This window comes from Calidris pugnax, unplaced genomic scaffold, assembly GCF_001431845.1.
Source record: "Calidris pugnax isolate Ruff unplaced genomic scaffold, ASM143184v1 scaffold111, whole genome shotgun sequence".
NCBI classification, from domain to species: Eukaryota; Metazoa; Chordata; class Aves; order Charadriiformes; family Scolopacidae; genus Calidris; species Calidris pugnax.
Genome location: NW_015090872.1, coordinates 1,672,381 through 1,699,670, shown reverse-complemented (window position 1 = coordinate 1,699,670; position 27,290 = coordinate 1,672,381). Strand labels below are relative to the sequence as shown.

Sequence of the window (27,290 nt, the reverse complement as noted above, 5' to 3'; positions counted from 1 at the left end):
GCCATGCTGCGAGTGCTACGGGCCGGCCTGCTGCGGCCGCGGCTGCCGCACCAACACCAGCAGCAGGTACCGGCCGCCGCCATTTCGTGAGGGGCGGCCGCGGGGCGGGACAGCGCGGCGGCGCCCTGAGGAGGAGACCGCGGGGGACGCGGCCCTGAGGGGCCCGGCGAAGCCTGTGAGGGCCGAGCTCCTCCCGGCCCTGGGGCCAAAGTGACCGCGGGGAGGCCGGACACAAGATGTCGGGTTTTCCCCGGCCCCAGGGCGGCGGGAGGAGGGGACAGACCCCTCCGAAAGCACGGCGGGAAAACGCGGGTGGAATGAATTGGAGGAAAGATGGGGAATACCGGGAACGTGTGGCGGAATTGGAGTGTGGGACACGGCGTGGAGGGGTTGCCTGGTGAGGGGCAGGGCACTGAGGTGACCCCGTGGGAGCGTGGGAAGGCCTTTTTTGCTTTAAATGACCAATTTGCCGTAGATCGAGTGGAAGCCATAGAAAAGTGGTTTGACTGGAAGGTCATTTGTCAGTACAGCATGCTATGTTTGATCTGCTCCCAGCTAAAACAGCGCTTTTCTCCCACCTTTCAGTTTCTCCTGAACTCCTGCAGGCACTGCTCCTCGGGAGTCCTTCCCAATGAGAGGATCCGCAACATCGGCATCTCGGCCCACATCGACTCGGGGAAGACGACGTTAACGGAGCGAATCCTCTTCTATACGGGCAGGATAGCCCAAATGCACGAGGTGGGTTTTTGAGAGGAGTCCAGAGCAGAGCTGCTCTTCGTGGGCCGAGCGTGCTGGGAGCCATCGCAACGCTGCTGTGACTCCTTTGAACGCAGGGTGTAGTGCATGGGGTGAGGGAGCTGAGCGCTCAGTGAGGCTCTTCTGGCCAGGCTGGAGAAGGAATCCTAAAAATCTGGTGGTTTCCCCTATAACCTTTTAAAAATAAGTGAATGGCAAGGGAATAGAAGGTAACCCCCCCTTTACTGCAGCATTCTTTCTATTTCAAAGCACTTCACATCTTCTTTCAAGACTTACTTCTCCCTTGCCAGCTCCATAGTAAATATACAATGGAAGATAGATGTTTCTTTTGAGGTAGTCAAAGGTGACTCTGAAAAACAGAGAACACAGGGATGCAATTTTTAGCTACAAGTATGTTAGCTTGTTAATTTCACAGTGAAGCGTGATTTGCCTCAGATTTCTGATAACCTTTTTCAGGAATGATCCCCGGGAGAGGAAAATACATTAAAGTTGCAGGTACAGCTGCAGAAAAAATCAAACTTGTTGGTAGTTTGAGAATTACAAACGATTCTGCCATACCTGCTTTTCTTCACTGCATGAAAGATAATGCGCAGTATATAAAGCATCGCTCCCGCACATGCAAAATTCTTACTAATCTCCCTTAGACTAAATTTTTAGGTACAGCTGCAGAAAAAATCAAACTTGTTTGTAGTTTGAGAATTACAAGCGATTCTGCCATACCTGCTTTTCTTTACTGCATGAAAGATAATATGCAGTATATAAAGCATCACTCCTGCCTATGCAGAATTCTTACTAATCTCCCTTAGACTAAGTTTTTTCTTTTTCTCTTCCTTTTTTTTTCTGTTTTTCCTAAGGTGAAAGGTAAGGATGGAGTTGGAGCTGTCATGGATTCAATGGAGCTCGAGCGACAGCGTGGAATCACAATTCAGTCTGCAGCAACATACACCATGTGGAAAGACACCAACATCAACATCATAGATACACCAGGTAATGACAATTCTGAACACGTTAAGATTGCTGTTCCTTCATGCATACAAAGAGCACGGTGCCTTCTTTGTCTTCATTAGTCACTCAAGCTGAGCTAAGAGGATTCTGTAGCTAGAGTCTGCTTCTGTTGGCTGTTTCTCTTTTCTACAACAATGAAGCTTATTACTTTTTATCACCTATGAATTACTGGGTGGTTTTTTTTTTTGTTACTCAGGACATGTGGACTTCACAATTGAAGTGGAGAGGTCTTTGAGAGTTCTCGATGGAGCTATTCTGGTTCTCTGTGCTGTTGGAGGAGTTCAGTGCCAGACAATAACTGTGAACAGGCAAATGAAACGTTATGGTGTGCCATTTTTAACATTAATCAATAAACTGGACAGAATGGGCTCTAGTCCAACCAGAGCTGTACAGCAATTGAGGTATTTATCACTTAAAATTATTTGTGAAATAATTCTGAATTATTCATGTAGCAGATTATTGCTAATAATATTGAAAAGCATTCTCTTATGGGGTCTGTAGTCGCAGTTTTGGAGGATAATACCTGATTTGAGGTTAAATCTTAATCTGGTCTATAACAAGTCTCCATTTTCTCAGGAAAAACAAGTGTTAGTGTCAGCCCAGGCTTGCTGTGATCGAGAGTTGTGGGTTTGATATTTATTTTGTTGATGGAACTATATTTGTAGCCACTTTGAAAACAGCCTTTTCATTTCCCCTAGGTCCTGGTAGCAAATGTGCTGTAGCCCACAGCAGGGAGATGACATAGGGCTGGATGGTTTCTAATTTGGATATCAGAAGTCCTGCTTGCTCCCTACCTGCAGTCTTTCTGTGGCTAATTTTATCTGTGAGATAAATGCATTAATATGCATTAAGGGAGCAGCAGCTCCCATAATCAAATAATTAATCTGAAACCAGTTTGCACTGCCTTCTTTCCCATGAAAGTTGCTCGCTGTGTCTGTTGGGATGCAGAGGGCTGGCAGGCGCTCAGGTTGAAATCCAACTAGGCATTTTTCATTGGCATGGGTAGATTTTTGGCAGTGTCTAAAGAACAAAAGATAGTGATATTGTCGGAATGGTAGATTGTTCAAAGACCATCTGGAGCACATATATAGAAATGACTTTTCTCTTGAACTAATTTTTTATTTGCTCACTTTTTCAGATCCAAGTTAAAACACAATGCGGCTTTTGTTCAGATTCCAATGGGATTGGAGGGAAACTTTAAAGGAGTTATAGATCTTATTGAAGAAAGAGCTATATATTTTGATGGTGCACTTGGGTAAGTTTTGAAACTTGCATATTTCTTACCTGGAGCTACTCTTTGTATGAGTGATGCTGCCTATGGTTTCTCTTCAGAGGTGAAAGACCCTGCTCTTTGGGAAGTTAGGGAAGTGGCTTGTGCTAGGGCTGAGGTATCACCCTTCAGCTTTCCAGGTTACAGCAGAATGACTCTGTGGGGTCAGGTTTAGTGATGGGTAGCTGCAGCATGAATTGTTGGCTGCCTGCAGTGGTGTGAAGGGGTGGTAGCCACACTTGCCACCCTGAGAAATAGGAGACTTGCTTCATAACGGGAGCTGATAGTGTATTTTTGTTGTGAGCTTACCGGGATGAAGATAAGATGTGGGTGAGGTTGCTGAGCAGGTTCTTCTGCATCCTTGCAGACTCCTGCCATGAGTGAGAAGAAACCCTCCTGCTAAAGCATCAAAGATAACATGTTGATACTCTTCAGTGATTTTTTCTTTCGATATCCGTGTCAACAGTGAATTCTTCCTGGTCAGGCTGGTCATGACAATGATTAGTGATTGAAAGGTTGATTCATGTGGTATTCCTTCAGAGTGCTTATGTTATTTATGTGTGTGTAGCCAGACCCTCCGGTATGATGAAATTCCAGCTGAGTTCAGAGCTGAGGCTGCAGAGAGACGTCGGGAGTTGATCGAATGTGTTGCTAACTCGGATGATCAACTTGCAGAGCTGTTTTTGGAAGAAAAGATTCCTACAGCTGCCGAGTTAAAGGTAACTTTATTGTGGTTCCTATTCCTGTAGCACCGTTAGCTCACTCTTTTTGTGTCCCTCTCTCTCCATCCCCCAATAAAAATTTCTGGAAGTCTCCAAGAAATTTTGTTGGCTTGAGTTCTCTGGTATGAGTGTCACCTCCCACAGGTGGACTCCCTCTTCACTCCCTGTTGAAGGCCTGTTCCAAATTTGGTTTTTGTTTGCATTGGAAAGCCTGAGTTCATGTGTGCCCTTTAGGGACCAGCAAATGGTTCAAAGGTCCATCTAGTCATTTTTGTCATTCTGGTGCCTTGCTCCCTTACAGTTTGATGGGTATGGCTTGCTTCACATCCCACAGCAAGTCAATTGTTGAGATGCTGTAAGTCATCTTTGTCCTTAGGAAATCCTGCCCTATTTTGTATTTGCATTGGTTACATCTATCTAAGGTGAAAAGAGCGATACGCTAGAAGAGACCTGGAATGACTTGACTTGGAGACTCCAGAGGAAATGAATCCAGGTCAAAATACAAGTTTCCAAAAAGAAGAGAGCTGCATTTCTTGAAAGAGGGGAGAAAATGATACATGATTAATTTTATGAAATGTTTCAGATATGAAATGGCAAACATGCCAGTAAGGGATGCTCACAGAAGTAATTAATAACACCATTTGCCCAACATGAGATGTTCTTAGACTGAAAATTTTTTATTCTAATGACAGTTTGATGTCACTGTTTCTTCAAGTACGTGTCCACGTAATAAAAGGTGGTAGGGAGGCCCAGGAAGATCAGCTGCAGTTGTACAGTCTTTGTGCAAGTCCTGCCACTGTTCACTCCAGGATGAGATGTGCAGCTCTGTGGAGGATGGACAGGAGACTAACTTGGATTCCTTCTTTTGGACCGTTCTGTGTCAGACTTGGCAATCTGCACGTACTGTAGCAGGCTGTTAGATGGGGTGGCAGTCCCTTCTTTAAGGATAGTGGTTGACTAATGGTTCTTCTTGAGTTACTGCAGCATTAGCTATAGCCAGGACAGGTGCAGAAGCTTGGCTGTCCTGGCGTGAGCGTAACGGAGCCTGTCCCACACGTGGACCTACTTCTGCTGTGCCGTGAGCCTCAGGGTAATCTGGGGACACGTGAACTTTAGAGAAGAAGTGCTAAGCTGGTTTGTATTTACCACACAGCCCCATGGGGCAGGGGTGTAACTCAAGACAACGATGTGTAGCTGTTGACACACAGCAGCTTGCTGGGCTTTGTGTCTTGGCAGAGGGAACCACAGTGTGTGGTTCGCAGCCCTGGTCTCAACGTGGTTGGGTTTTGCCCTTAGTGCACGCTCAGTGAAAGGATTTGCGTGATGCATTTTGCTGTTTGCTGCCACCTCTTGCTAGCACTGGAAGTTAACTTGAGCAGTCATCTTCTAGTGCCCACTGTAATTAGTTATAAATTAGTGAAAAATTGAAACCGCTGCAGGAGACCAGTTGCTTAATGTGATTAAATAAAAAGTGAGGTCTGAAGAGCCTGTTGCAGTAGGAGAGGCCTTCTAGGCAGGCTGGTTTTTTGAAGAGGTGCTGTTGGAGCTAGAACAGCTTGTCTTTGAGCGGTGGTGTTGCGTGGAGGCTCCCTGGGGCCTGGAGCCTGCCTGACATGGCACTGGCAACCTCCTTTTGCTTTTCTTTGCCTGCAGCTGGGTGCTTCAGCTGGTGGCTGAAGAAGACAAGCGGAATTGAGACATAAGTGTCATAAGCAGGAGCTGTTTCTATGAGTGGAGCCTGCTAGGTCAGCTGAGTTTAGAGCCAGATGTGATCACTGAGGTTGCTTCTTTAAACACAGATTTGGTATTTAAGTTCTCTTCTAAGTACTTGGCCTGTTAGCGGTGCTTGGTTGCCCCTGTGCAGTAACCCTTTCCTTGTTAGGGTATGCAGTCCTCGATTTTCCTGGAAGTTGCCCCACTGTCTGTTGGGATGTAGAGGACTGGCAGTCCCTTGAAGCTGTCGCATGTTGCAAGTCTCCTTAAGATTTATTTATTTCATTCTTCATGGCCTCTAAATTTTGATCCGTTTTAACTTTATTACAGACCTTGGGTTTAGATTATTTTTAAAAAGAATTGGTTTGGCTGTGTGGGTGGTTCACTGGTGATTGATGTCCCTAGGAAGAGTTGGGTTTAGATTATTTTTAAAAAGAATTGGTTTGGCTGTGTGGGTGGTTCACTGGTGATTGATGTCCCTAGGAAGGGACATCAGGAATCTCTATGCAGGAATCTCTATGACCCAACTTGGCTTGACACATGAAAACACAAGAGTTTTTTTGGATGTACCAAGTGAATGTATCTCTTATTGATAACCAGGTGGTTAGCTATTCCAGTAAGCAAATATTATTTTATGTCCACCTGAGCTATTCCTGTTACAAAGCAGCCCTTCTTGCTTTGATAAAGATGGAAATGTAATACAATTTTAGAGACCTGTAAGGGTCTGTCTTTCACCTGGCAGAAGGAATGGTACCAATGTGAGTACGCTGTGTTGCTGTAAGAGGTGAGAGATTTTTAGCAGGAAGCTACTTTTGATGGCTCCTGCTGGGAGGGAAATCTGTTACCAAGATAAATTTGTCTATTCAGCATGCCTCTGCTTCCCACTTCTGAAAGCCAATTAATTACAGCTCTAATGGCTATAGTATTGCAGATGCAGGTTAATTTGTACTAATATGTCCCTGAAGATGGATTTTCTTTCAGTGGCCAGCAGCCAAGTTTCCACTGAAAATGTCTTTTTGTGGAAATGATGTTAAGTATCACTCCTGGATGCCACAGTCACAGCATATAATGTTTGCTGAAGATCAGCTGCTTAAACATCACCTAATTTGCAGCTCTCCATAATGCCGCACTCAAGGAACTGATGTGTCCCAGGTACTCAGTGGGGCACTCGGTGACAATAATCTTTATGTGAACATAAAATTACTTTTTTCCCCAAGATAATTGTTAATGAGGATAAATTGCAGTTGTGTTGCTTCATTTGAAAACAGGTGGCTGAATAAAAACAATGTGCATCAGTGCAGCTGGATTTCCAGTGCTCTGGTATATGAGAATAGACATGGGCTAGGTCAGCAGAATTGCTGATGTGGGATTTTTTCCTTGTATTATTTTTGTGAAGTCATTACATCAACAAATTTAAGGAGCCACTGTTCTCTCTGCTTATTATGAAGACAGCTGAACCGTCTGTACTCTGAATAACTCCCAAATTAGATAATGTGGTTAACTATCTTGGCTATTGAGGATTCATTTATTTTAGCTTATCAAAGAAGACAGGAGCTGCTTTTGGTTGGAGTGAGGGCCTCAGTAAGCACAGGGAGATGGCATCCTCTAGTGGCAGGGAGAGGTGGGACTGGGGTGTAATTTTGGCTTCAGTAATTAATTGCAGGGTGGGGAGGGCAAATAGCTTCTATCCACCTTTATGGAAGACAGCTGTGATGCCTGTTGTGGAAGCTGTTGGTGCTTAATTATGCTTTGTAACATTGTGTGATGCTTGGGTGAAAGGAACTGAATAAGCATGGAATTACTGTGCAATTAGTTTAATTTGCTGTTTGCTGGGACAGCCTGGTTCCCAGGACAATTGGTGCAACTTCAGCAGGTCTGTAGATGAATGCGAGTAGGTTCTTCAATTATAATTTTAAAACATTAGTCATCAAAAAATGGTGATTCATTGAGCATGGTACTTACCCAACTATCCCTTCCCTAACTAACTTCTTTCAGAACAGTTTTCCGTAGTTTAAAGATATCAAAGCATCTCATCTCACTCTCACAAATTTAAATGTGTATTTTTTCCTCAACATGACTAAATAGGGGGAATGAGACACATAAAACAGAAAGGAAAAACGCTGATTTTACTAGCAGAAAATCAGGAAACTTACTTCTAAGTATTCTGGAGTTATCATTATAATTATCTTAGGCATTTTCATTTTTAAGTTGAATTTAAGATGAGGAAAAAATAATCACACTTTTCTAGAATTCTGTTGAGCAAGTTTTGTGGGAAGCTCTTGTGCAGGAGGTTGTACAGGAGGAGACTGGGGACAGCTACTTTACTCCAGGAGTAGAGATGACCAGCAGAGAGAGAATGTAGGCTGCTGCTTGGTTGGAGATGTGTCAGGCACCTGAAGTTGTTGCAGGAGGAGAGTAACGCACTGACATTTTCCAGCTTGCAATCAGAAGAGCAACGCTGAAGAAGTCCTTTACCCCAGTACTGGTTGGAAGTGCTTTAAAGAACAAAGGAGTACAGCCACTGCTGGATGCTGTCCTGGAATACCTCCCCAATCCTTCCGAGGTTGAGAACTACGCTATTCTTAACCAGGGGTAAGTCTATTCTTGAGCATACAAAGTGGTCTTGAAATCAGGTTCCAAAGCACTGTAGTATGTAGCAGGAAACATTACTAACAAAATACATAATTTTGCACAAACTTCCAAAACCAAGCAAGCTCATCTCTCATTTGAGGGTTACTGTTTATAGTGATATATTTAACACACATGATATGTTAAATTTGAAAAATTATTGTCTGATGAGATAGTTCTTTAGAAACTAATGGTAACCCTAAAAACCATTCCTACAGTAAAGGAGAGAGCGCATCTGAAATGTTTTATTCTTTGGACGTGCTTGTTGAAGTATATGTGCCTTGACAATCAAGAAACACAAACCCCAACATCAGAACCAGTAAATAGCCTTTAACATTCCAGTCATGTCTTAGGGGTGGCCATCAGGTTTTTTTAATGTATTTGAGTTTTTCAGACAATATAATGATAGCTAAATAGAAATTATGCTAATAAATATAGTTTATGAATTTTTTGCCAAGTGACTACCTGACTCCTGAGTCCTCACTGCTCCTCTGCCTCCAGCATCTGCCTGGTGGGGTAGACTAAAACTTCTCACGTGGCTCAGGAGCATTGTCAGAAGAGTTCCTGCAATATCTCTAAAACTGGACTAGCTCATGACGTGTCTGAGTGTATGATTAATTGCTTTCATGGCAAAATAGTTGGATGATATGAAGGACTAGTGGTATTTATCATAGTTTCAACCTCCTTTTTGGGATCTGCTGCAGTTTCTCTGAGGTATTTTCTGAGCACACGGGAGCATCATGAAGTCTCTGTTACAAACCTGTGAAACTGAAGGCCCTTGGGACTTAGTAAGGTTGGGCTTATGTTTAGAGGAGGCTGCCGTGTTTCATTCATAACATAAACTCCCTCTCCATCTCTGTTTTTAAGGGAGTCTGAAGAAAAATCCAAGTTTCTATTGAACTCTGCTCGAGACAATTCCCAGCCTTTTATAGGCCTTGCGTTTAAACTGGAGGTAAGCTGTTACTCTTTCCCTTTCTAATCCAGCAAAACCAGTAGAGGCACAGGGCATTTCCTGCAAGAGTGGTTGCTGTATGCAAGTCCTTGCCATTGATGTCTGGGAAATGCCTTTCATTTTTGCAGAAAAGTACACATTTAAAACTTTATATTTTCAGTGTATCTGTTCATGCATCTGAAGGCTTTTTTACTCGGTGACTCTGTATCTGGTAAAGCTAAACTGAAAGCTTCTAGAGAAGGGATGCCCAGGACATGACCTAGCTGACTTTATTCAGTTGCAAGTTTCCCATGCTACCAATATCTGACCTTTGCAGAGGGATTGCAAGAGTTGTACTCACATTGTATTATCCCTGAAAGAGAAAGGAAGGTATCCAGATTCATTATTTGTGATTTGAGTACAAAACAGAGCGGGTCCAAACAGGTGGTACTACCAAAACTCACATAGAACAAATTTTAGAATCAGTTTAAGTTCAATTTAAATTTTAACTACTTCTAAAAAAAAAGAAGTGGTTTCAACCATAAAATCCACAAATGTGTAAGAAATCACACAGTTTTAACCAAATTGTTTGCTGCCTAGAGAGTAGCAGTTCAGATTTTCATATGGAAAGTGGCTGTTCAAATTGCCAGTTAACCTCTGCCTCTGTTGGGAAGGTTTAGGACTGGTAAAATTGGAGAAATAAAGAAAATTGCCAGGAGATACCAAGTTCCATTCCAGAGTCAAGTGAAAGCTTAGACTGTTAAAAAATGTCTACTGTTAAAAAAAAATACAGCAGACATTTACATGTCTACTGTATAAATGTTTACTTATACATGTCTATTGTATAAATTCAAAACAGAAACATTTCATCAGTCAGTGCAGATCGTGCTTTGAATAGTAGTGATCTTGACTCCCAGGAGGTTTATATCTGATTTTTAATGATTTTTGATTCCAGGCTGGCCGCTTTGGGCAGTTAACTTATGTTCGAGTTTATCAGGGGATGCTGAAGAAATCTGATTATATCTATAACACCAGGACTGGGAAGAAAGTGCGTGTACAGAGACTTGTCCGTATGCATTCAGACAACATGGAGGTGAGTGTGAGAGGTACAGTCCACATGCATTGCCTTTTGAACCACTTGTACTAAACAAGCTTCTCGCTTTTCAACTCTCTCTGAACGATCTGATACATCAAATTTCTGCTTTTGTTGTTAATTCATACTTGCCTGTAGCACTTAGATCTCTACAAGAAACTGGAATCATCTCTAGTGTATTATTTCCACTGAAGTGGAAGAATCTTTATCCAAGAAGCATTATAAAATGGCTTTTAAGGTGATAGCTAAAGTTAATAATAAGATAATATTAAATAGATAATAATAAATAAGATAATACCAGCTGTTGTATTATCCCCATATTCCATACTTCTGGGAGAGGGGAAATAGGAATGGCAAAACATACAAAAAGGTTTTCTTCTGTGTGATTATTGAATACAATTGTTAAACTAAAAGTTGATTCTGACACTTAAGCAAATCCTATCCTTTCCTGTTGAAGATTCCTGAACTCTACAGCTGGGTCAGGTCTGAAACATAGTATGTTGCTTTCTTCACACCCTAAAATAAGTAAGCATCTAAACTGTGCTGTCCTTTTTCTGCTTTGAATAAAGAGATAAAAGATTTACAGAGCACTTTATCAAAGCTGGAATTTTCAAAGGAACCTAACTTCAAGCTTTTAAACACAGTATTTATATAGCTTCTTAAAACCAGGTGTAATTTGTAATATATCTTACAATGTTACCTAAATAGTAAACTTTTCTTTCTCAAGGATGTAAATGAAGTTTATGCAGGAGACATATGTGCGCTGTTTGGAATTGATTGTGCGAGTGGGGATACGTTCACTGATAAAACCAGTACAGACATTTCCATGGTGAGTATGCCTTTTCCTCTGTATGCCTCGTGCCTGGAATTTACCAGGATTTTCTTGTAAAAGTTCGTAAGCACTTGTTCAGTTTAAATATATTTTGTATATGCAACTGCAAATTTTTTTTGTGTTTATTTGTTATACCTCAAGGAGCCTGACTATATAGAAGTATGTTATGTGCAAGAGAGAGTTAACACCTATTTACTATGCTTGACATCAAATATTACTTCAGTATTAGCAAACTGTTCTGGACTGTTAGAAGCGGATGCTATTACCCAAAATTACTATGTTATGTATTTATATGTGTATTTAAATACATCAGTTTTATTTGTATATATATTTACAAAACCTGATAGGAAGCAGAGTCTTGTAACTAGGGTGAAATCCAGAGATAACTCTCATCTAGAAAACAGGGTTGGAAAAACTGTGGTTGGCAGTAGGTGTGCATTATGTTACAGCCTTGTGGTAATCCCCAGGAGAGTCACCTAATTTCGTTAGGCTATAATATTTGATACAAGCTAGATAAGTAAAACAGTTACCCCTGTTTGTAACACAGAATCCTTGTGACCAAACTTTTCTGGAGAAAATGCATCACCAGGCGTAGTGGAATTCGATTGTATGATCTCTTCCTTTATGGTTGTTGCAGGAATCAATTCACATTCCTGATCCTGTCATTTCAGTAGCCATGAAGCCTTCCAACAAGGTAGGAGCCTATAAATCAACCGCTTTCTGACTGAGTTACCTTTCCTCTGCTGCTTTTGTTATTTTATGTGGGTTAGCAGTTAAATATGGAATCACAGACTAAAATGAAAATGTTTTATCCAAAGTACTTAAGAGCACATCATTCAGATCACTCAGCATGTGCCTGTGTTAGATGGTATCACTTTGCCATAAGGATGCATATCTTTGACCTGCATAAACACAGACTTGAAGTAACTGGAGGGATAAATAAATAGTTATAAATGTATGGGTCTGTTTCACCAAACAACCTCGTGAGTGTAGAAAAGCAGTTGTTAGGAAAATTTGAGGCCTTTTTGTTGTGTGACTTCTGGATGTTGAGTTAATGTCTTCTTGTGTATGTGATTGTTTTTCAGAATGACTTCGATAAATTTTCAAAAGGTCTGAGCCGCTTCACAAGGGAAGATCCTACTTTTAGAACCCATTTTGATGATGAGAGCAAAGAGACCATTGTTTCTGGAATGGGGGAACTGCACTTGGAAATCTATGCCCAGGTAATTTGGAAAGCAGATTCCACTGGTTCTGCTTTTGCCTATTTTCTCACCCAAAAATTCTCCTTCCTTTCCGGCTGAGAACCAAAATTGTCTGCAAATGGGATAACAGATGCCAGCCTTTATGCCCAGTTTTGTAATTGGTTGCCTAAGCACACATCAAGTTTACAAGATATCTGGAGTTGCTCAACTCCACTTGCTTTTGTGTAAATCAGAGTTATCGTGTGACAACAATTTTGAGATCTTCCTACCAGAAAGTGCCATGGCATTAACATGAACAATGCTGGCTGCTTAGGGAAGAGCTTAATTTCTCAGTCAACTCTTGAAGATTGTTTCTCTCCAGTGGTTCTGTTTGGAAGGCTTGTAAGCTATTTAAATGAAACTTCTGCCTGGAATATTTTTACTTTTTGGTTTAAATCCATAAAAAATGTTGTGTTAAGCACTACGCTTTGCTTTAGCAGCCTTTGCTTATAATGAATTTTACTGTTACCCATTTCCTGCAGGAGACAGAAATATTCTGTTTCTGTGTTTTTAAATATATCATTCCATAATAAGAGAGGAAGCAGGAGGGGAATAGTTACTGACAGTGATTTATTTGTTTCTTTAAAGTTGATGCTTACACTTTATTTTAGTCTAAGACAATAGATGTATCTGAAATGTTGACAGAACAAAGAAAATATGGCTTTTGTTTTGGAAAACTTAAGCTTGACTAAAATAATCATTGCTGTTCCCTTCTCCTGTATCTAAAGCTATAGCCCCTAAACAAGGATGACTGCAGAATGACAGTGAATCACTTGTAACATTTAAAAAAACAACAGAAAACCCCTTACCAGGACCCCAAAAAACAATCCAGTCCCAATCCAAGAGTTAACTCTGAGTTTCTCATTTCAAAAAGACCTATAAATAAAATAATTTCCAATGTAGTGTTCCAATGGAAAAACTCTGTATTTCATTCTGGTTTGTTTTTTTTTTTTTTTTCTTTTTTCCTGCAGCGAATGGAAAGAGAATATGGTTGCCCTTGCACCATGGGAAAGCCTAAAGTTGCCTTTAGGGAGAACATCTCCAAACCTGTACCGTAAGTATTTCTTCTGGCAACAGAGGTTTTTAAAAACTTATTTTGATGCAGAATTTGATTATGTAGCAGACGAAGTGCCTTTTGGATTGTCAGATCAAAGCATGATGTACAGGAAGTGTTTAATTGAGGAAGGACTTTTCTTTCTGTACCCTGATTGTGTATCCAACCTCACTAATTTATCTGCCCTGCCTTCAAGTGCTTATTGTAGCATTTGACCTTCCATTGCGGTATCAGGTGGTTCGTTACTCCGATGTGTGTTTTGGCTGACGGCTGTCCTGTGTTACTTGAACACCATGCTGTGGGTGCCAGAGAACTGTCATTTGCCAGGGAATGATCTCCTGTGGGTGGAAAATACAACTGTAGAAAGTGAGAAGGTATTTTCTTTGAATAATACTGAAGAGGAATTGACTGCTGTGTTAACAGCCATAATTGGGGTGATTTTAAGTAGGTAGATGGAGCACCACTAATGGTGCAGGGCAAGCACTGTAACGTGCCGTCCTGCTGAGCTCTCCAAATATCTGAAGTTCTCTTGCAAGCTTTTTTTCAGCCTGTGCTGTGCTCCATGCTGCTGCAAATACGTTTTCCTTTCATCTAGGCAAGTTTTGAGGCTCAAGCATGTCTCTGTTGGGACCTCTCTTACTGTTAGTGCTGTTTATGTTTTGGGACATCTGCCCTTAACCAAACAGCACACGATGAAAAATCTATGCTTTTGTTTTGCAATTAGTTAGCTACTACTTCTCGGGAATTTTTCTTCATAGAAAACTTGGGAACTAAAGCCACTAGAGATGCCCCAACTGAACTGAGAGTGCAGTAGGGTGGGAAGCAGTGGAGTTAGAATTGGGAGCGAGATCTGTGATTGTTACCAGTGGTTGATTTATTACAGGAGGTTGCATAATTGAGAACTTCTTTTTCAAAATTTGTTTTTCTTACGAAAACACTTGCTGAGATCAGCAAAATTAGGATCAAGAACAACATACAATGTAAATACTGTTCTGGGAACCAAAGTTTCTGCTCTTCTGGGAGCTTCTGGGGTAAATGATTCCTCTGTGTACTGGTTCACTCTTGTCCTCTAGCGTAGAGGCACTCTGCAGCTCCAGCTGGAACGCAACTAAGCAGTCCAGGATGCTGGCAGCTGCTTCTTCCTTTTATGCCTGGCCAGTTTGGCAACAGTATCTCCCAAGAGGAGAGAGCTGTGAATGACCAGGATGCTGAACCTCTGCCACTCCCAAGAAGGGCCCAGAAATAGCTGAAAATTACCGTCTGCTGATACAAGGGGGAGACCTGGTATCTCCTGCCTGCACAGGGGCAGAAGCCCAGAACGGTGTGGCAGATAGTCATCGTTGCCCTGACCTCACCCTGTTTGCTTACTGACCTGCAGGCAGCATGTCTGTGACCACCCCACCATCTGCATGTCTTGAGTTGGAGGTTACACAGTTGGCAGTCTTAAAACAAAAAAAGGCTTTTAAGAAATAAGATTTTCACCTGGGACACCATTTCGTGAAGCAGAATCATGTAGTCAAATTCAAGATATTCATCACTTCTTTTCTGGAAAGACAAGATGAAAAGGGCTGAATTTGGGGCTTCCCCCTGCCTTAAAAGTAGTGAATCAGCTCTCTGGCAGCTTGTGCTAACAAATAAAGCAGATGGAGTTTAGTCACTATATACAAAACAAAGAGATACTGGTTTGTATTTCTGTAAACTCCAAAATTGCGTTTGAGAGACTGAATTGCAAAACTTAAAACTGTGGATATATCTCAACTTCAGGAACTCATATGGGAACGGAACACCTGATTCTACAAAGTGTCAATTTAACACAAAAATTGGCAATAGGATAAGACTTGGAACACACTCCAGAAGCCTTACAGTGGGTAACAAGTTATCAGTGATTGGGTGAGCGACAGAATATCCACTGGCTTTTGGAGTGTATTCTTTACCTGTCTATTCTTCGGGGAAAAGAAAAGGAACAAATTACTAGAGAGATGAAAGCTGGTTTAGTTTTATAGTCTCCTGTCTCCCTTATTCTTAAATTCATCTGGTTTGTTAAAGAGAGTTTTAAAATGTTGCTTGTGCAGGGCCCTGCAGCATCTGTGAACTGCTTTCAGATAGCCATCAGAGGGAGCAAAACATTAACAGACTGTGCTTCCAGAGTGAGTTCCTGCCTTTCTTTCATACCCATGGGACTTCATGGGACTTCACTGGCTGTTCTGAGTGGCAAAACACTCATGCTCTGAAAGTCTGTTCTGAAGACTCCTGATAAATGGGGTTTTCTAAATATGACGTCCTGCTGCTTTATCCTAGCTTACATACTAAATTTCCTTCAGTTTGAAATCGACCATCCCTTTAGGAGTTATTCTTAACTCACAGTACATTTTCTCCAAACAGAACAGAGAAGAACTGGGAAAATCTATAGAATTCTATTAATTTGAAAACAAAATGAAAAACTTTGCTCTAATAATAACTCTTCTGAAAGCAAGTTGCTTTATCAGTTAAGCCTGTTCTTGGCAAGAAGTTTGCAAGGCTTGTTGATGGTGGCAGCTCATGACTCAATTAATTTGAATAGCGAGACTTTCCAGTCATTTTTGTTTCTTAGCTTAGGGCAAGATCTGCTCAAGATAAACACATCACCTGTAACCACTCGGAAATAAGTGAAAATAGAAAACATTTCATCCTAAAGTATTCTGTTCCCTTTCCGTCTTGTGATGCATCTTTCTGAATTCAATTTTCTATCATAAACTTAATTGATGCTTTTTCCCTGTCCCCCAGGAAAAAATACTAAAAATCAGTAAAAGTAAATTTGGGATGAACAAAGTAAAAAAGCCAATGAAGAGAGTGGAATTATACCAGTATTTTCTTTCTTGATTAGCATTTTGAGGTGATGGCTGGAGAGTGCGTACTGCAAATACTGCAGTACTGCAGATTGTGTTTCCTTGAATTTGAGGTGCAGCCCATTGCTCTTTGTCCAGGCATGGCTACCGCAGGGATGTCAAGTAGTATTACTGTGACTGATTGCTAGATCATGGTGTAGCTCAAGAGATAAAGGACAGTATTCCAGTGCGTGTTATGCAGATGCAAGAATACTGTCAGCTGGGCTTACACTACAGATGAAAGGCAGGAAAGTAATATAAAACCATAATCAACACGGTGACCTCCAAGTGGAAGAGTCAATTTTCTTAACTAAATAAACGTAGAATACTGCTCTTACCAAGAAGACACAGCTTCTATAAGCAAAATTTATGAAGAGAAGGAGTGATCTAAGTAAACACTCAAACTTGTATGATTTGCTAAAGGAAAGGAGTAGGTGGAATAAAACCCAAACACTCTTTAAAATGAACCAGACCAAGAAAATAGGACACAATTGAGGTTTCTTGCTGAAGAACTTAGTTTCAGCTGTACTCTTGTACGTGCCACAGCTGCTCTTAAACGCTCTTTTTCTTGCAGGGCATTGATGGTAACTTACCACTTGCTTCACATGTTTAATTTGGGCAAGATGGAACTTAGTGTTTTCGGTTGAGTTCTGCCATATCACGTAGCCAGAGGCGGCCCACGCTAGCCGGCGGATGGGCTCCAGTTCTGGGGGCACGTTGCCGTGGCTGTCTGGCAAACAAAAGGAATAACAGATATGAAACAAGAATCATGGAGTTGCAGCCATTAACAGAACCTCATCACCTAATAGTAGGGTTTGGTGCTAAATGCCACTCGCTAACGTTCCTTGCTGTGTCACAGACCTTCCGTATAATCTTGGAGTAGCAGCTCTATCACCACTGTGTCTGTTTTCATCCCACTTCTTTCTCTTATATATATTCTATGAGGTCTTCAAGGCAGGGCAGACCCTCGTACTACAGTTGGGGTGTCTGATGGACACAAACAGTGAGCAGGACGCTGCTGAAGGGAGAGGTGACAGTAGCAGGAAGTTTTCAAGAACAGTCACATGCAAATCACTTACAGGTTCTGGATTTCAGAAATGAGGAATAAATAGAGTAGTGTTGCAATTGATTCAACTACCTTGAATAAGAGAAAGTGAAGCAGCGTGTGTTCAAAACAGGGCTAGTAGCCTCATCCCCTTGGCCCTGGCTTGTTTGGAAGGGGATCCCATACAGGTTGTGGATCACCACCAGTTGAACTCAGGTTTGCTTCTGGCCAGGGAGGACATTGTCTCAAAAACTTCCTTCTCACCCAGACCCCTTCTTTGTACCTGGTATGTTTTCTGCCACGAGCTCTTTTTCCAGGCTCCTGATTCGATTGTAGAATACGTTATCTGCTTCATCTGTGTTCTTAAGTTCTCCTTCAAGTGTGAACTGCACATCTGGAGCAATGCTTTTGTTGCCCAGATGATAAAGAACCTCAGCAGTGCAGTTAACAGTACTGTCCTGTTACAGAGTTAATTATGTGCATTAATATTTGCTTGATTACATGTATAATATTGGTAATTTGCACTTCTAAAATGTATTTTTTTTTCATTATGTAGTTGTCATTTTCTCTGAGTCTGGCCCATAGAGATTTGTGATATTTTTTTTTTTTTTTAAGCCAAGGTTAAATTTGTGACTCTACCATAAGGGCAGTTTTCTCTCTGCAGTGATAGAAAGAGCAACGTTGGTGGTGCAGAAAGTTACTTGTGCTATTCAGTTTGAATAATGGGTTCAAATAATTTCAATTTGAAGTTGAATGACACTGAAATGTCCTTGTTGTCCCCCAAGCATTTTCTTGTGTGATAGGGGTAGGTACCAGATGTTCAGGGCTTTTATGCTGTAGAAAATGGGGGTTCCTTTTTTTGGTAAAGATAAGCCTCTTATTGAATAATGGGTTCAAATAATTTCAATTTGAAGTTGAATGACACTGAAATGTCCTTGTTGTCCCCCAAGCATTTTCTTGTGTGATAGGGGTAGGTACCAGATGTTCAGGGCTTTTATGCTGTAGAAAATGGGGGTTCCTTTTTTTGGTAAAGATAAGCCTCTTAGTTTGATTGTTTTAACCTGATTTGCAGTATAGAAAAACCTGAAACGTGGTACCAAGTATTATTAACTGTTGTGCCCACTGCCCTCAGGTAGGATCAGCAGCATAAAGCGATGGCCTTTTATTACGTCAGTAGTGCCAACTTCTGCCCGCAGAATGTATTAATTAAAGAAATCTGAACTCACTTTGTCCAGGACATCTTCTAACACCAGTTCCAGATAGTACTTATGCCCAACATCATCAATGTCCTAAAGAAGGAAAACATTAAGAACATTTATTTTGTAAAATAATGAATTATTTTGCATTGTGGAAAATATGTGAGTTTGTGAAGAACGCTGCAGCACTGCCCTTCTCTGCAGAGCCGGGATATTCTTTTATTTCTTCCTCCTGTGTTAAGATCACTCATTTATTATGCACCTGGTGCGGCATTTGATTAGTACCTCTTCGTCCATTTCTGGTCTTGTATACCACCTAATTGCTGTATTTGGGCTCCCTGTATGATTCTGTCCAGTAATTGGCTGCTTGGTTAAATACTTAGGTAAGAGTCTTAATTGGGTTCCTTGTATTAAGTCCATTTTGCACTTCATTATGAATTGTATTATGTTGTTATTTTTTTTTTATATCTACAATAATGACGTAAGCAAGCAGGCTAGTCTTGCCATGACCCCTGTTGTAGGAGGTTTACCAGCAAATCCAGAGCAAGACCAGCAAATCCAGAGCAATATATATATATATATTTTTTTTTTATATCTACAGTAATGACATAAGCAAGCAGGCTAGTCTTGCCATGACCCCTGTTGTAGGAGGTTTAACAGCAAATCCAGAGCAGGACAGGTAGTCACGAGAAGAGCATCCTCCTCTGGAGGGAAGGGATGCCATCCAGAGGGACTGGGACAGGCTTGAGAGATGGGCCCGTGTGAACCTCATGAAGTTCAACGATGCCAAGTGGAAGGTCCTGCATATGGGTCGAGGCAATCCCAAGCAAAAATCCAGGCTGGGCTGAGAATGGGTTGAGAGGAGCCTGAGGAGAATGAACCTCATGAAGTTCAACACAGCCAAGTGCCAGGTCCTGCACATGGGTCGAGGCCATCCCAAGCACAAATCCAGGCTGGGCCGAGACTGGATTGAGAGCAGCCTGAGGAGAATGACCTGGGGGTGTTGGTTGATGAGAAGCTCAACGTGAGCCAGCAATGTGACCTCACAGCCCAGAAAGCCAACTGCATCCTGGGCTGCATCCCCAGCAGCGTGGCCAGCAGGGTGAGGGAGGGGATTCTGCCCCTCTGCTCAGCTCTGGTGAGACCCCCTTGCAGTGCTGTGTCCAGCTCTGGGGTCCCCAATGTAAGAAGGACACGGACCTGTTGGAGTAGGTCTAGAGGAGGAGCATGAAGATGATCAGAGGGCTGGAGCCACCTCTGCTGTGAGGCCAGGCTGAGAGAGTTGGGCTTGTTCAGCCTGGAGAAGAGAAGGCTCCGGGGAGACCTTAGAGCCCCTTCCAGTCCCTAAAGGGGCTACAGGAGAGATGGGGAAGGACTCTTGATCAGGGAGTGGAGAAATAGGATGAGAGGGAAGGGTTTTAAACTGAAAGAGGGGAGATTGAGATTAGACATCAGGAAGAAATTCCTGACTGGGAGGGTGGTGAGTCACTGGCCCAGGTTGCCCAGAGAAGCTGTGGCTGCCCCATCCCTGGAGGGGTTCAAGGCCAGGCTGGATGGGGCTTGGAGCAACCTGGTCTGGTGGGAGGTGTCCCTGCCCAGGGCAGGGGGGTGCGACTGGATGGTCTTTAAGGTCCCTTCCAACCCAAACGGTTCTGTGATTCTATGAATTCTTGCCAGTTTCTCCCTCCAAGCAGACAAGCTCGCCGTTGGGCGGGCAGATACCCAGACACCAGCCCTGGTCGCCCCCCTTCCCCCTCCCTCCCTCACCTTCCTGCCGGCCTGGCGGAGGCTCCGCAGCACCAGCCCGCGCCCGGGACTACCCCGCCGGTAGCAGAGGTAGCCGGTGGCCAGCGTTGCCGCCCGGCTGGCGAGGCTGTGGCTGGGCTGCAGCTCCATGGCGGCGGGACACGCTTCCTCTTCCCCCAGGAAGCGGCCTGGGCGGAGCCGAGCGGGGCCGGAGCCGCCTCCTTCCCTCTTGTCCCCGGCGGGACGGGCCGTGACTCACCGCCGAGGAGCCGTGTGTCACCGCCCCTTAGAGCACGGCCACCCCAGCTTTAAGGTCCCTTCCAACCCAAACGGTTCTGTGATTCTATGAATTCCTGCCAGATGTTTCGGAGAAACCTCAGATCCCACCAGTTTCACTTAAGAAGTATTTAACAATTCGTATTCACGATTTCCCCCCCCGATTATCCCCTTGTTCAGCGTCTGCACCGAACATCAAAGTGCTCTGTAGGTGGAAACTGTGGGTATGTGTGGAAACAACAACAATAAACTCTGCTATGCAGTCAACAAGAAGCAGAAGCCTGAAGGTAAGCAGGCTTTATTAGCCTTGCTCACCACACGCAGAAGTAGCTTGGTTTTGTGGTTGTTTTTTCAGAGATTTAACTCATCACGATCTCTCAGCATTGCACTTGCAAGATGAAGAACCATGGTGCTCCCTCTTTGGGCATTATGTATCCTCAGCTGCTTTTTCTGCCACTGTCATGGCATTTACCCATTTTGGGTACACGTAACCAAACAGAACAAAGCAAAACGCGGAATGTGAACTTTTTCCTTAGGAAACTGCGGTTAGAGCATGGTTCATGTAATAACATGGTATTCTTGGGGGGGATTTGTTTGTTCTTAGATTTGAATTTACTCACAAGAAGCAGACGGGTGGAGCAGGCCAGTACGGCAAAGTTATAGGCGTTCTTGAGCCCCTGGATCCAGAGGACTTCACAAAGTTAGAATTTGAAGACAGAACCATTGGCACAAATATTCCAAAACAATTCATTCCCGCTGTTGAAAAGGTACTAAGTGTTTTGTGTGTGCATATGATACAAAACATACCGATTCTTGTTGTTTTTCTGCTCTACCGTCCACTCTTGCTGTGGCTGTCTTGCCCCAGGCAAGGAGGCTTACACGTACATCAGTGGAAGCCATCAAATTTGTTTGGCTTTGCTTAATACCTTACATTCCGAGGTTTCCACTTAATTTGCAAACTGCTCTTTGTTTTCTTTGGCGGTGTGTGCTTGCTCTATTTCCATAGCAGTGCAGCAGTCTAAAAAATAGGCTTTCCTCTACTTTTTTTTTTTTTTTTTCCTACAGTCAAACAAGCCTGCATATGATACAAAACATACCGATTCTTGTTGTTTTTCTGCTCTACCGTCCACTCTTGCTGTGGCTGTCTTGCCCCAGGCAAGGAGGCTTACACGTACATCAGTGGAAGCCATCAAATTTGTTTGGCTTTGCTTAATACCTTACATTCCGAGGTTTCCACTTAATTTGCAAACTGCTGTTTGTTTTCTTTGGCGGTGTGTGCTTGCTCTATTTCCATAGCAGTGCAGCAGTCTAAAAAATAGGCTTTCCTCTCCTTTTTTTTTTTTTTTTTTTTCCTACAGTCAAACAAGCCTTCTCCTGTTGAATCTGCTTTTTAATGGCCCTCTTCTGCTTTTGATTGTGGCCACGTGATTCTCATCTCTAACCCCAAAATATGAAACATTTTTGCGACTTCTCTGAGGCCAGTTATGGAGGAAATTGTAATTAAGCTGGATTTCCTGCATGAATTGCCAGATATTCTCTCTTTTTCATCTCTTCTGTGGGCTTCCTCTGTGTCTGTCTCTCTGTAACTGTGTAATTTATCACATACTACTTTAAGTAGTACCTAGCGTAATTGTTGTATTCCTATAATACTGGATCAACCTAAAATAATTCCTTCATTATTCCATGAAGCAACACTTAAAAAGATTTTTGCCAAATCCTGGAGAGAGTCCTATAATACTGGATCAACCTAAAATAATTTCTTCATTATTCCATGGTGCAACACTTAAAAAGATTTTTTGCCAAATCTTGGAGAGAACATGCATTCTTAAAACAATCTTGCTCTTTAGCCCAAGTGGTTAGAGTAATTCTTTCCACAGGGAGCATTCGTTCAGTTTTTGGTCATACAGTCCCTTTACAAAGCAACATCCTGAGTACATCTCTTTTTCTTGTCCTTTGCTTGTTACATGATTTCTGTTTTTAAAAAATACCAGTATCAAACTGAGGTGCCAAAGAATGATAGTACAAAATTTTCAAACTCTTGAGAATGAAAAGTTTTGCCCACTGTTATTTTCTTCCAGCATCTTATCAAGCAAGAAGGTCCATTGGGTAGATACGGCATCGCTGGTTTTTTGTAGTTGTTGTTTTGTCTTTTAAGGTTCATGTCTTTTATATGCTGTTGTTAATGAAGCTCTTTTTTAAGCTTCATTTTGGTCTACAAACTGCTAACTTTGAGATGTTATTTGACAGGGGTTCCGAGACGCGTGTGAGAAAGGTCCAGTGTCAGGGCACAGGATATCTGGAGTCCGGTTCGTCCTAGACGATGGTGCCCATCACATGGTGGACTCGAATGAAATCTCTTTCATCAGAGCAGGGGAAGGAGCCCTGAAGCAAGGTATTAAGCTAGCTGTTAGAACGTGTAATCCTCCTGGCTTCTTTACTGTTGGAGCTAAATTTAACTCTGTTCTATGGGTTTGTTGCATCCATATATATATATTTAAAGATTGGCTGGTTGCGTAGAGAAGAATATATGCAAGAGTTTGTAGAAATTTTGAGGGAGGCACAATAATCCCTTTAGTGGTATGAAAGAAATGCTCTTTTCTAGAATAAAGAAACACCAACAGCTTCATCCTTACATGAGTATGAAGAACATTTTATCAAACTGCTTCATGGTTTTATGGTCTTAGGAATAAAAGGCAGAGGAGCTGGAATTCCACACAGCCAATTATTGTTTTCCCCCACTGATGTCAGAAACACTTGGCATTAATCTTTAAATACTTCCTTGCTATGCATAGGGGTGTCTTGAACTATACCAGGTTGGTTCTTTGACGTTTCATTATTTAACTAAGGTTTTTTTCTCCAGCTATGGAGAACGCCACTGTGCGTATACTGGAACCCATTATGGCGGTGGAGGTGATGGCACCCACTGAATTCCAAGGAGCAGTGATAGCGGGAATAAATCGCCGTCACGGAGTGATCACAGGACAAGATGGCACAGAGGGTTACTTCACTCTCTATGCAGAGGTTTGTGGTGTTCACTGCTTCCTGACCTTTTCTCCTCCTGCCTTGCCTTTTGACTCCATTGCTGTTTTACTTATTGATGAATACGTGTAAACCTGTAGCCAGGTTTTTCAGCGGATAAACACAACGTTAGTTTTTCAGTGCATAAGCATAACACTAATTTTCAGTATCAATGAATGTATTATAAATCTCTCTTGCTCCAGAGAAACTGACTTGTTAGCCTAAAATCACACAGTGGCAGAAAAAGGAACAAAACTCGGGTTTCTTGAGTCGGGCTGGTGGTGCTGCCTCAGAGGGAAAGAAACCTGTGTGGCAATACAGGTGTACAGAGTGCAGGGGGAAGACCTTTTTGTCAGCTGTCTTCCTTCAGCTGTCACCTGCATTAATTGTAATGATTGCAGATAAATGCCAATGACTTGTCTTCAATGTCCATTCTTTTATGTCACCTCTGAAAACGTATTTGTTCTCATGTCAGGTGATATAGAAGTGTACATCTAATGGTGGTGGTGTAGGGTCAATTGTCTCAGCAAAGCCTTAGCTAATGCACACTGCGTCACGTCTGCTTCATGAATTGTGTCTAGAGCTGCAGTCTTGAGATACCTCAAACATTGCCATCTCTTGCCTGGTGACACCTGAATTTGGGATACTCTGGTATCTGCTGCATTCACTCTGAGATTTGGGGGATTTTCTGCCGAAAACACGTTGTGAATATAAATTAGTTGAAATAAGAGGTGCTTCACAAAAATAGGTAATTAGATCAGTACTATTTACAAAGAGCACCAGATTTCGATGACTCTTCATATCATAATTGAAATTAATTGGACAATAACCCAAAGTTGATGGAAAAATACCTTTTCACAAGAATATTTTGCTTGGATTTTAGGTGCCACTGAATGATATGTTTGGATACGCCACTGAGCTGAGGTCTTGCACAGAGGTGAGTACTCTTGGAACTTTTTGCTAGAATGTGTTTATTTCTGTAAATGATGTGAATTTGCATCATCATATACATAGTATATACAGCAGTAAAAGTGACAAAAGTCAAAACAAATGCAGAATAGGAAAATAACCATAGAGCTTTTACTGTTACTTCAACTGCTTTTTAATTAACATAGCATTGGTAGTTGTGTCATTTCTGGCCAGAAAATTCTTTCATACTTTGAGGAAAAGATTCAAGTTTGCAAGTAATACAAAGTGATTGTTATCAGTAAAGGTATTAAATTCACAGGCTGGAAAAGTTGAGGCATTAAGTTGCAAATGTCTGCAAGTATAAGAGATTTTTGAGCACAGCAGTGGTCACGTTATTAAGATGTCCTTTTTAATGATACTAAGATGCTCAATGCATTTGAATCGGGGGAGTTTGTGTGTTATTTCACAGATTATTAGGTCATGGCCTACTGTTAAATCACTTTATATGTTTAGCATCCTCACTTTCACTATTATTCTTCCAAATTTACAGGGAAAAGGTGAATACACAATGGAATACTGTAAATATCAACCATGTTCGCCCAGCACTCAAGAAGAAATTATTAACAAATACCTTGAAGCAACAGGACGACTTCCTGCAAAAAAGGGCAAAGCCAAGAGCTGACTTTTTTTCCTCTTGACTACATTGAACGGTTTTTCACAACCTTCTCTAAAAGCTGGGTTGCCCAAGCGATGGGAGCAATCAAGGCTGGCTGGATAAGCACAGGCTGCAGTGGGACTTGGGCTTGTAATTTCATCATAATATCCTTTGTGGTATTCTTGGAAGCCACCAGGAGATTACAACGGAATTGTTCACATGTCAATGCTGCTCGTTTGCAAAATATATAAATGTTAAAACACTGATGATAATTTGTCTTGAAATTTGTCTTAATCCATTTGTATTAAAATAATTTTATTTTTTTTTACTTGATACATCATTATTTTGTAATTGGGCTAGTTGCTGTTTCTCTGGTTTTGAATTTTTAAAAATGTTAAGGATTTTAGTTGAGGAGACTCAACTAAACTGACTGTGAACTGCTGGGCAGGCACAGGGGGTGAATGGTCACCCAGTGCTGAGTGGTTTTCACATACCTGCTCCAAGCACAGATTCTTTAGCTCCTGCACTTGGAGCACGTGGTCCAGAGGAGGAATGTCAGCTTTCCCTCCTCATCCTTCAGGAACAGCCCGAGGAGCCTCCAAACTCCTAATGAACTGGGTGAAGTCATCTGTCACTGCCACCTGCTTGTCACCACATCTGTTTGAAAAGAGTGGATAATAGTATATGTAGAAGTTAACTCTTTCCAAAACTATGAACAATGTGGATTTAGTTTATGTACTTGCTTTCTTGGCTCTGTTAAAAAATCAAAAAAAAAGATTCTTTTTCCCAGAATCTTGCAGTTAGGATCGTGCTCAGCTTGGGAATCGGTGGAGTAGATCCGGATCACTCATAGAGGAGAGGTAAAACAAGGGTGTTACAATTATGTGAGAGAGAGAGAGAGAGAAGATATTATCATCAATATCTTTTCTTAATTGCTACCAGAAGATCTACACTGAATTTTCTTGGCGTGCTCTCTCTTCCTGACCTACTCAGCTTTAACAGCATTTTTGCAGGCTTCCAGTAAACAGAGAATGAAGTTCCAGTTCAAAACCAGCGACATTCCTGGCACAGGGCTGCGGTTGATTTTTACCAGATGCCAACAAAACTGCAGTGGCCGGGCTGCTTCTCCTCGGCCCTCACAGAAAGACAGTGAAAATTATTTTAACCTTGAAAAAAGTAGAGTGTCAGAGATTTGCCAGGGACATGTAAATGCTAACTAAACACCGGCAGAATGCGGTGTATGAGTTTGATGTTGCTCTGGGCCAAACCCTTCTCGATTCCCTTATGTTCAGAGCTTCACTTTTGTGAAAATACCCACCTGGAACTCATTTCTGTCGGTCCTCACGTCCAGTTTCTCACAGCCCTGCAGGTTCTGTGACGTTTGGAGATTTTTCTTAAGCAAATATAGCATATTTCCCAAAATTCAAAGATGTCTTACAAAAGCAGTAGGAACGCAAGAAATAAATGGGGTGGTTGTTATTTGAAATAAGTGGGGCGGTTACTGTTTTATTTGTATTTTGTGTTATAAATATAAGCTTTTATATTATGCTTATTGGAGGCCAGCCACCATGTGGATTCCTGGCCAGTGGGTTCTGCTGGATGCGGGCTGGTTCTCCACAAACCTAAGGCAGCTGATGGGAGCATGGGCTCCAGCAGCTCAGTGCAGGGACAGCCGAGGCACGGCGGGGGCTGCTCAACCTCAGCACCCCCAGGGAGAAGGTCTGCGGGTGGGGGGAAGGTTTAGGGATAGTGGGGGACAGTGGGAGAAGGACAGCAGCACCACCAGGAGCCTAATTCTGGGGCATCCTGCATTTAGTTTCTTTGTGAATGGTCTGAAGTTGTGCAGGGGAGGTTTAGATTAGATAAGATTCTGTGATTTTGAGTGATTCTGTGTTTTTTTTTTCCTTTAATCAGATTTAATGTAGCACTTGTATTATATCTGACTTAGTTGAACTCTTCCCAGCAGCAGAGATGGAAGAGAACTACTCCTTGTCTATACCACCTCCTGCAGATAGGCTCTGCGTGTGCTTTTTTAGCCTGAAGAATTCACTGTGAACCCATCTGAGGCTCGACTTGGATAATGTCTACATTGAGTTAACCAAGAATTTTGCTTGAGTGAAAACTGCACGATTTTAGGTTCCGATCCACTGACTGAAATCTTGGCCCTAAAGAAGCTGGTGGAAATTTTGTCTTTGAATTTCAACAGGTCGGCTACGCGTCCAGAAGTTATTGTGCAGTTTCTGAACTGCTAGAAGTTTGTGTTGCTCATTAGTAGTCAAAGTTACTCTGATTTGGCAAGATGGAAGCATCTCATTCTCTGTTCTGGGTCTGGAGAG

The 27,290-nt window shown here is 42.1% G+C and overlaps 2 protein-coding genes across 3 annotated transcripts; one reads left to right on the top strand and one right to left on the bottom strand.

Annotated features, from left to right (window-relative positions):
- Positions 1-3: 3 nt before the first annotated feature.
- On the top strand, positions 4-25,287 carry GFM1 (G elongation factor, mitochondrial 1). The gene is made up of 18 exons (XM_014946008.1): positions 4-66; positions 586-738; positions 1,611-1,743; positions 1,958-2,162; positions 2,900-3,016; positions 3,600-3,750; positions 7,904-8,058; positions 8,962-9,046; positions 9,981-10,118; positions 10,846-10,947; positions 11,588-11,644; positions 12,036-12,173; positions 13,163-13,245; positions 20,977-21,139; positions 22,620-22,764; positions 23,233-23,393; positions 24,274-24,327; positions 24,850-25,287. The coding sequence occupies exons 1-18, from the start codon at positions 4-6 to the stop codon at positions 24,979-24,981; spliced, it is 2,235 nt and encodes a 744-aa protein (XP_014801494.1). The 3' UTR covers positions 24,982-25,287.
- On the bottom strand, positions 12,745-20,258 carry LXN (latexin). Of its 2 annotated transcripts, XM_014946011.1 has the most exons (6): positions 20,118-20,258; positions 18,381-18,443; positions 17,438-17,612; positions 16,703-16,839; positions 14,728-14,790; positions 12,745-13,583 (listed from the first exon to the last, which is right to left on the bottom strand). In XM_014946011.1, the coding sequence occupies exons 1-6, from the start codon at positions 20,244-20,246 to the stop codon at positions 13,488-13,490; spliced, it is 663 nt and encodes a 220-aa protein (XP_014801497.1). In that variant the 5' UTR covers positions 20,247-20,258; the 3' UTR covers positions 12,745-13,487. The 2 variants fall into 2 exon arrangements, with proteins under 2 accessions (XP_014801497.1, XP_014801496.1); XM_014946010.1 differs by lacking the exons at positions 12,745-13,583; positions 14,728-14,790 and having other exon boundaries at positions 15,833-16,839.
- Positions 25,288-27,290: the final 2,003 nt, after the last annotated feature.

Bases quoted from the DNA above. Each gene is read 5' to 3' on its own strand.
- LXN (XM_014946010.1), bottom strand. From the start codon at position 20,246: ATGGAGCTGCAGCCCAGCCACAGCCTCGCCAGCCGGGCGGCAACGCTG. The intron at 18,444-20,117 runs GTGAGGGAGGGA...TTCCTTCTTTAG, and splicing joins TCCGCCAGGCCGGCAGGAAG to GACATTGATGATGTTGGGCA. The intron at 16,840-17,437 runs GTACAAAGAAGG...TTTGTTTGCCAG, and splicing joins CGTGGCAGAAAACATACCAG to ACAGCCACGGCAACGTGCCC.
- GFM1 (XM_014946008.1), top strand. From the start codon at position 4: ATGCTGCGAGTGCTACGGGCCGGCCTGCTGCGGCCGCGGCTGCCGCAC. The intron at 739-1,610 runs GTGGGTTTTTGA...GTTTTTCCTAAG, and splicing joins GGATAGCCCAAATGCACGAG to GTGAAAGGTAAGGATGGAGT. The intron at 2,163-2,899 runs GTATTTATCACT...TCACTTTTTCAG, and splicing joins AGAGCTGTACAGCAATTGAG to ATCCAAGTTAAAACACAATG.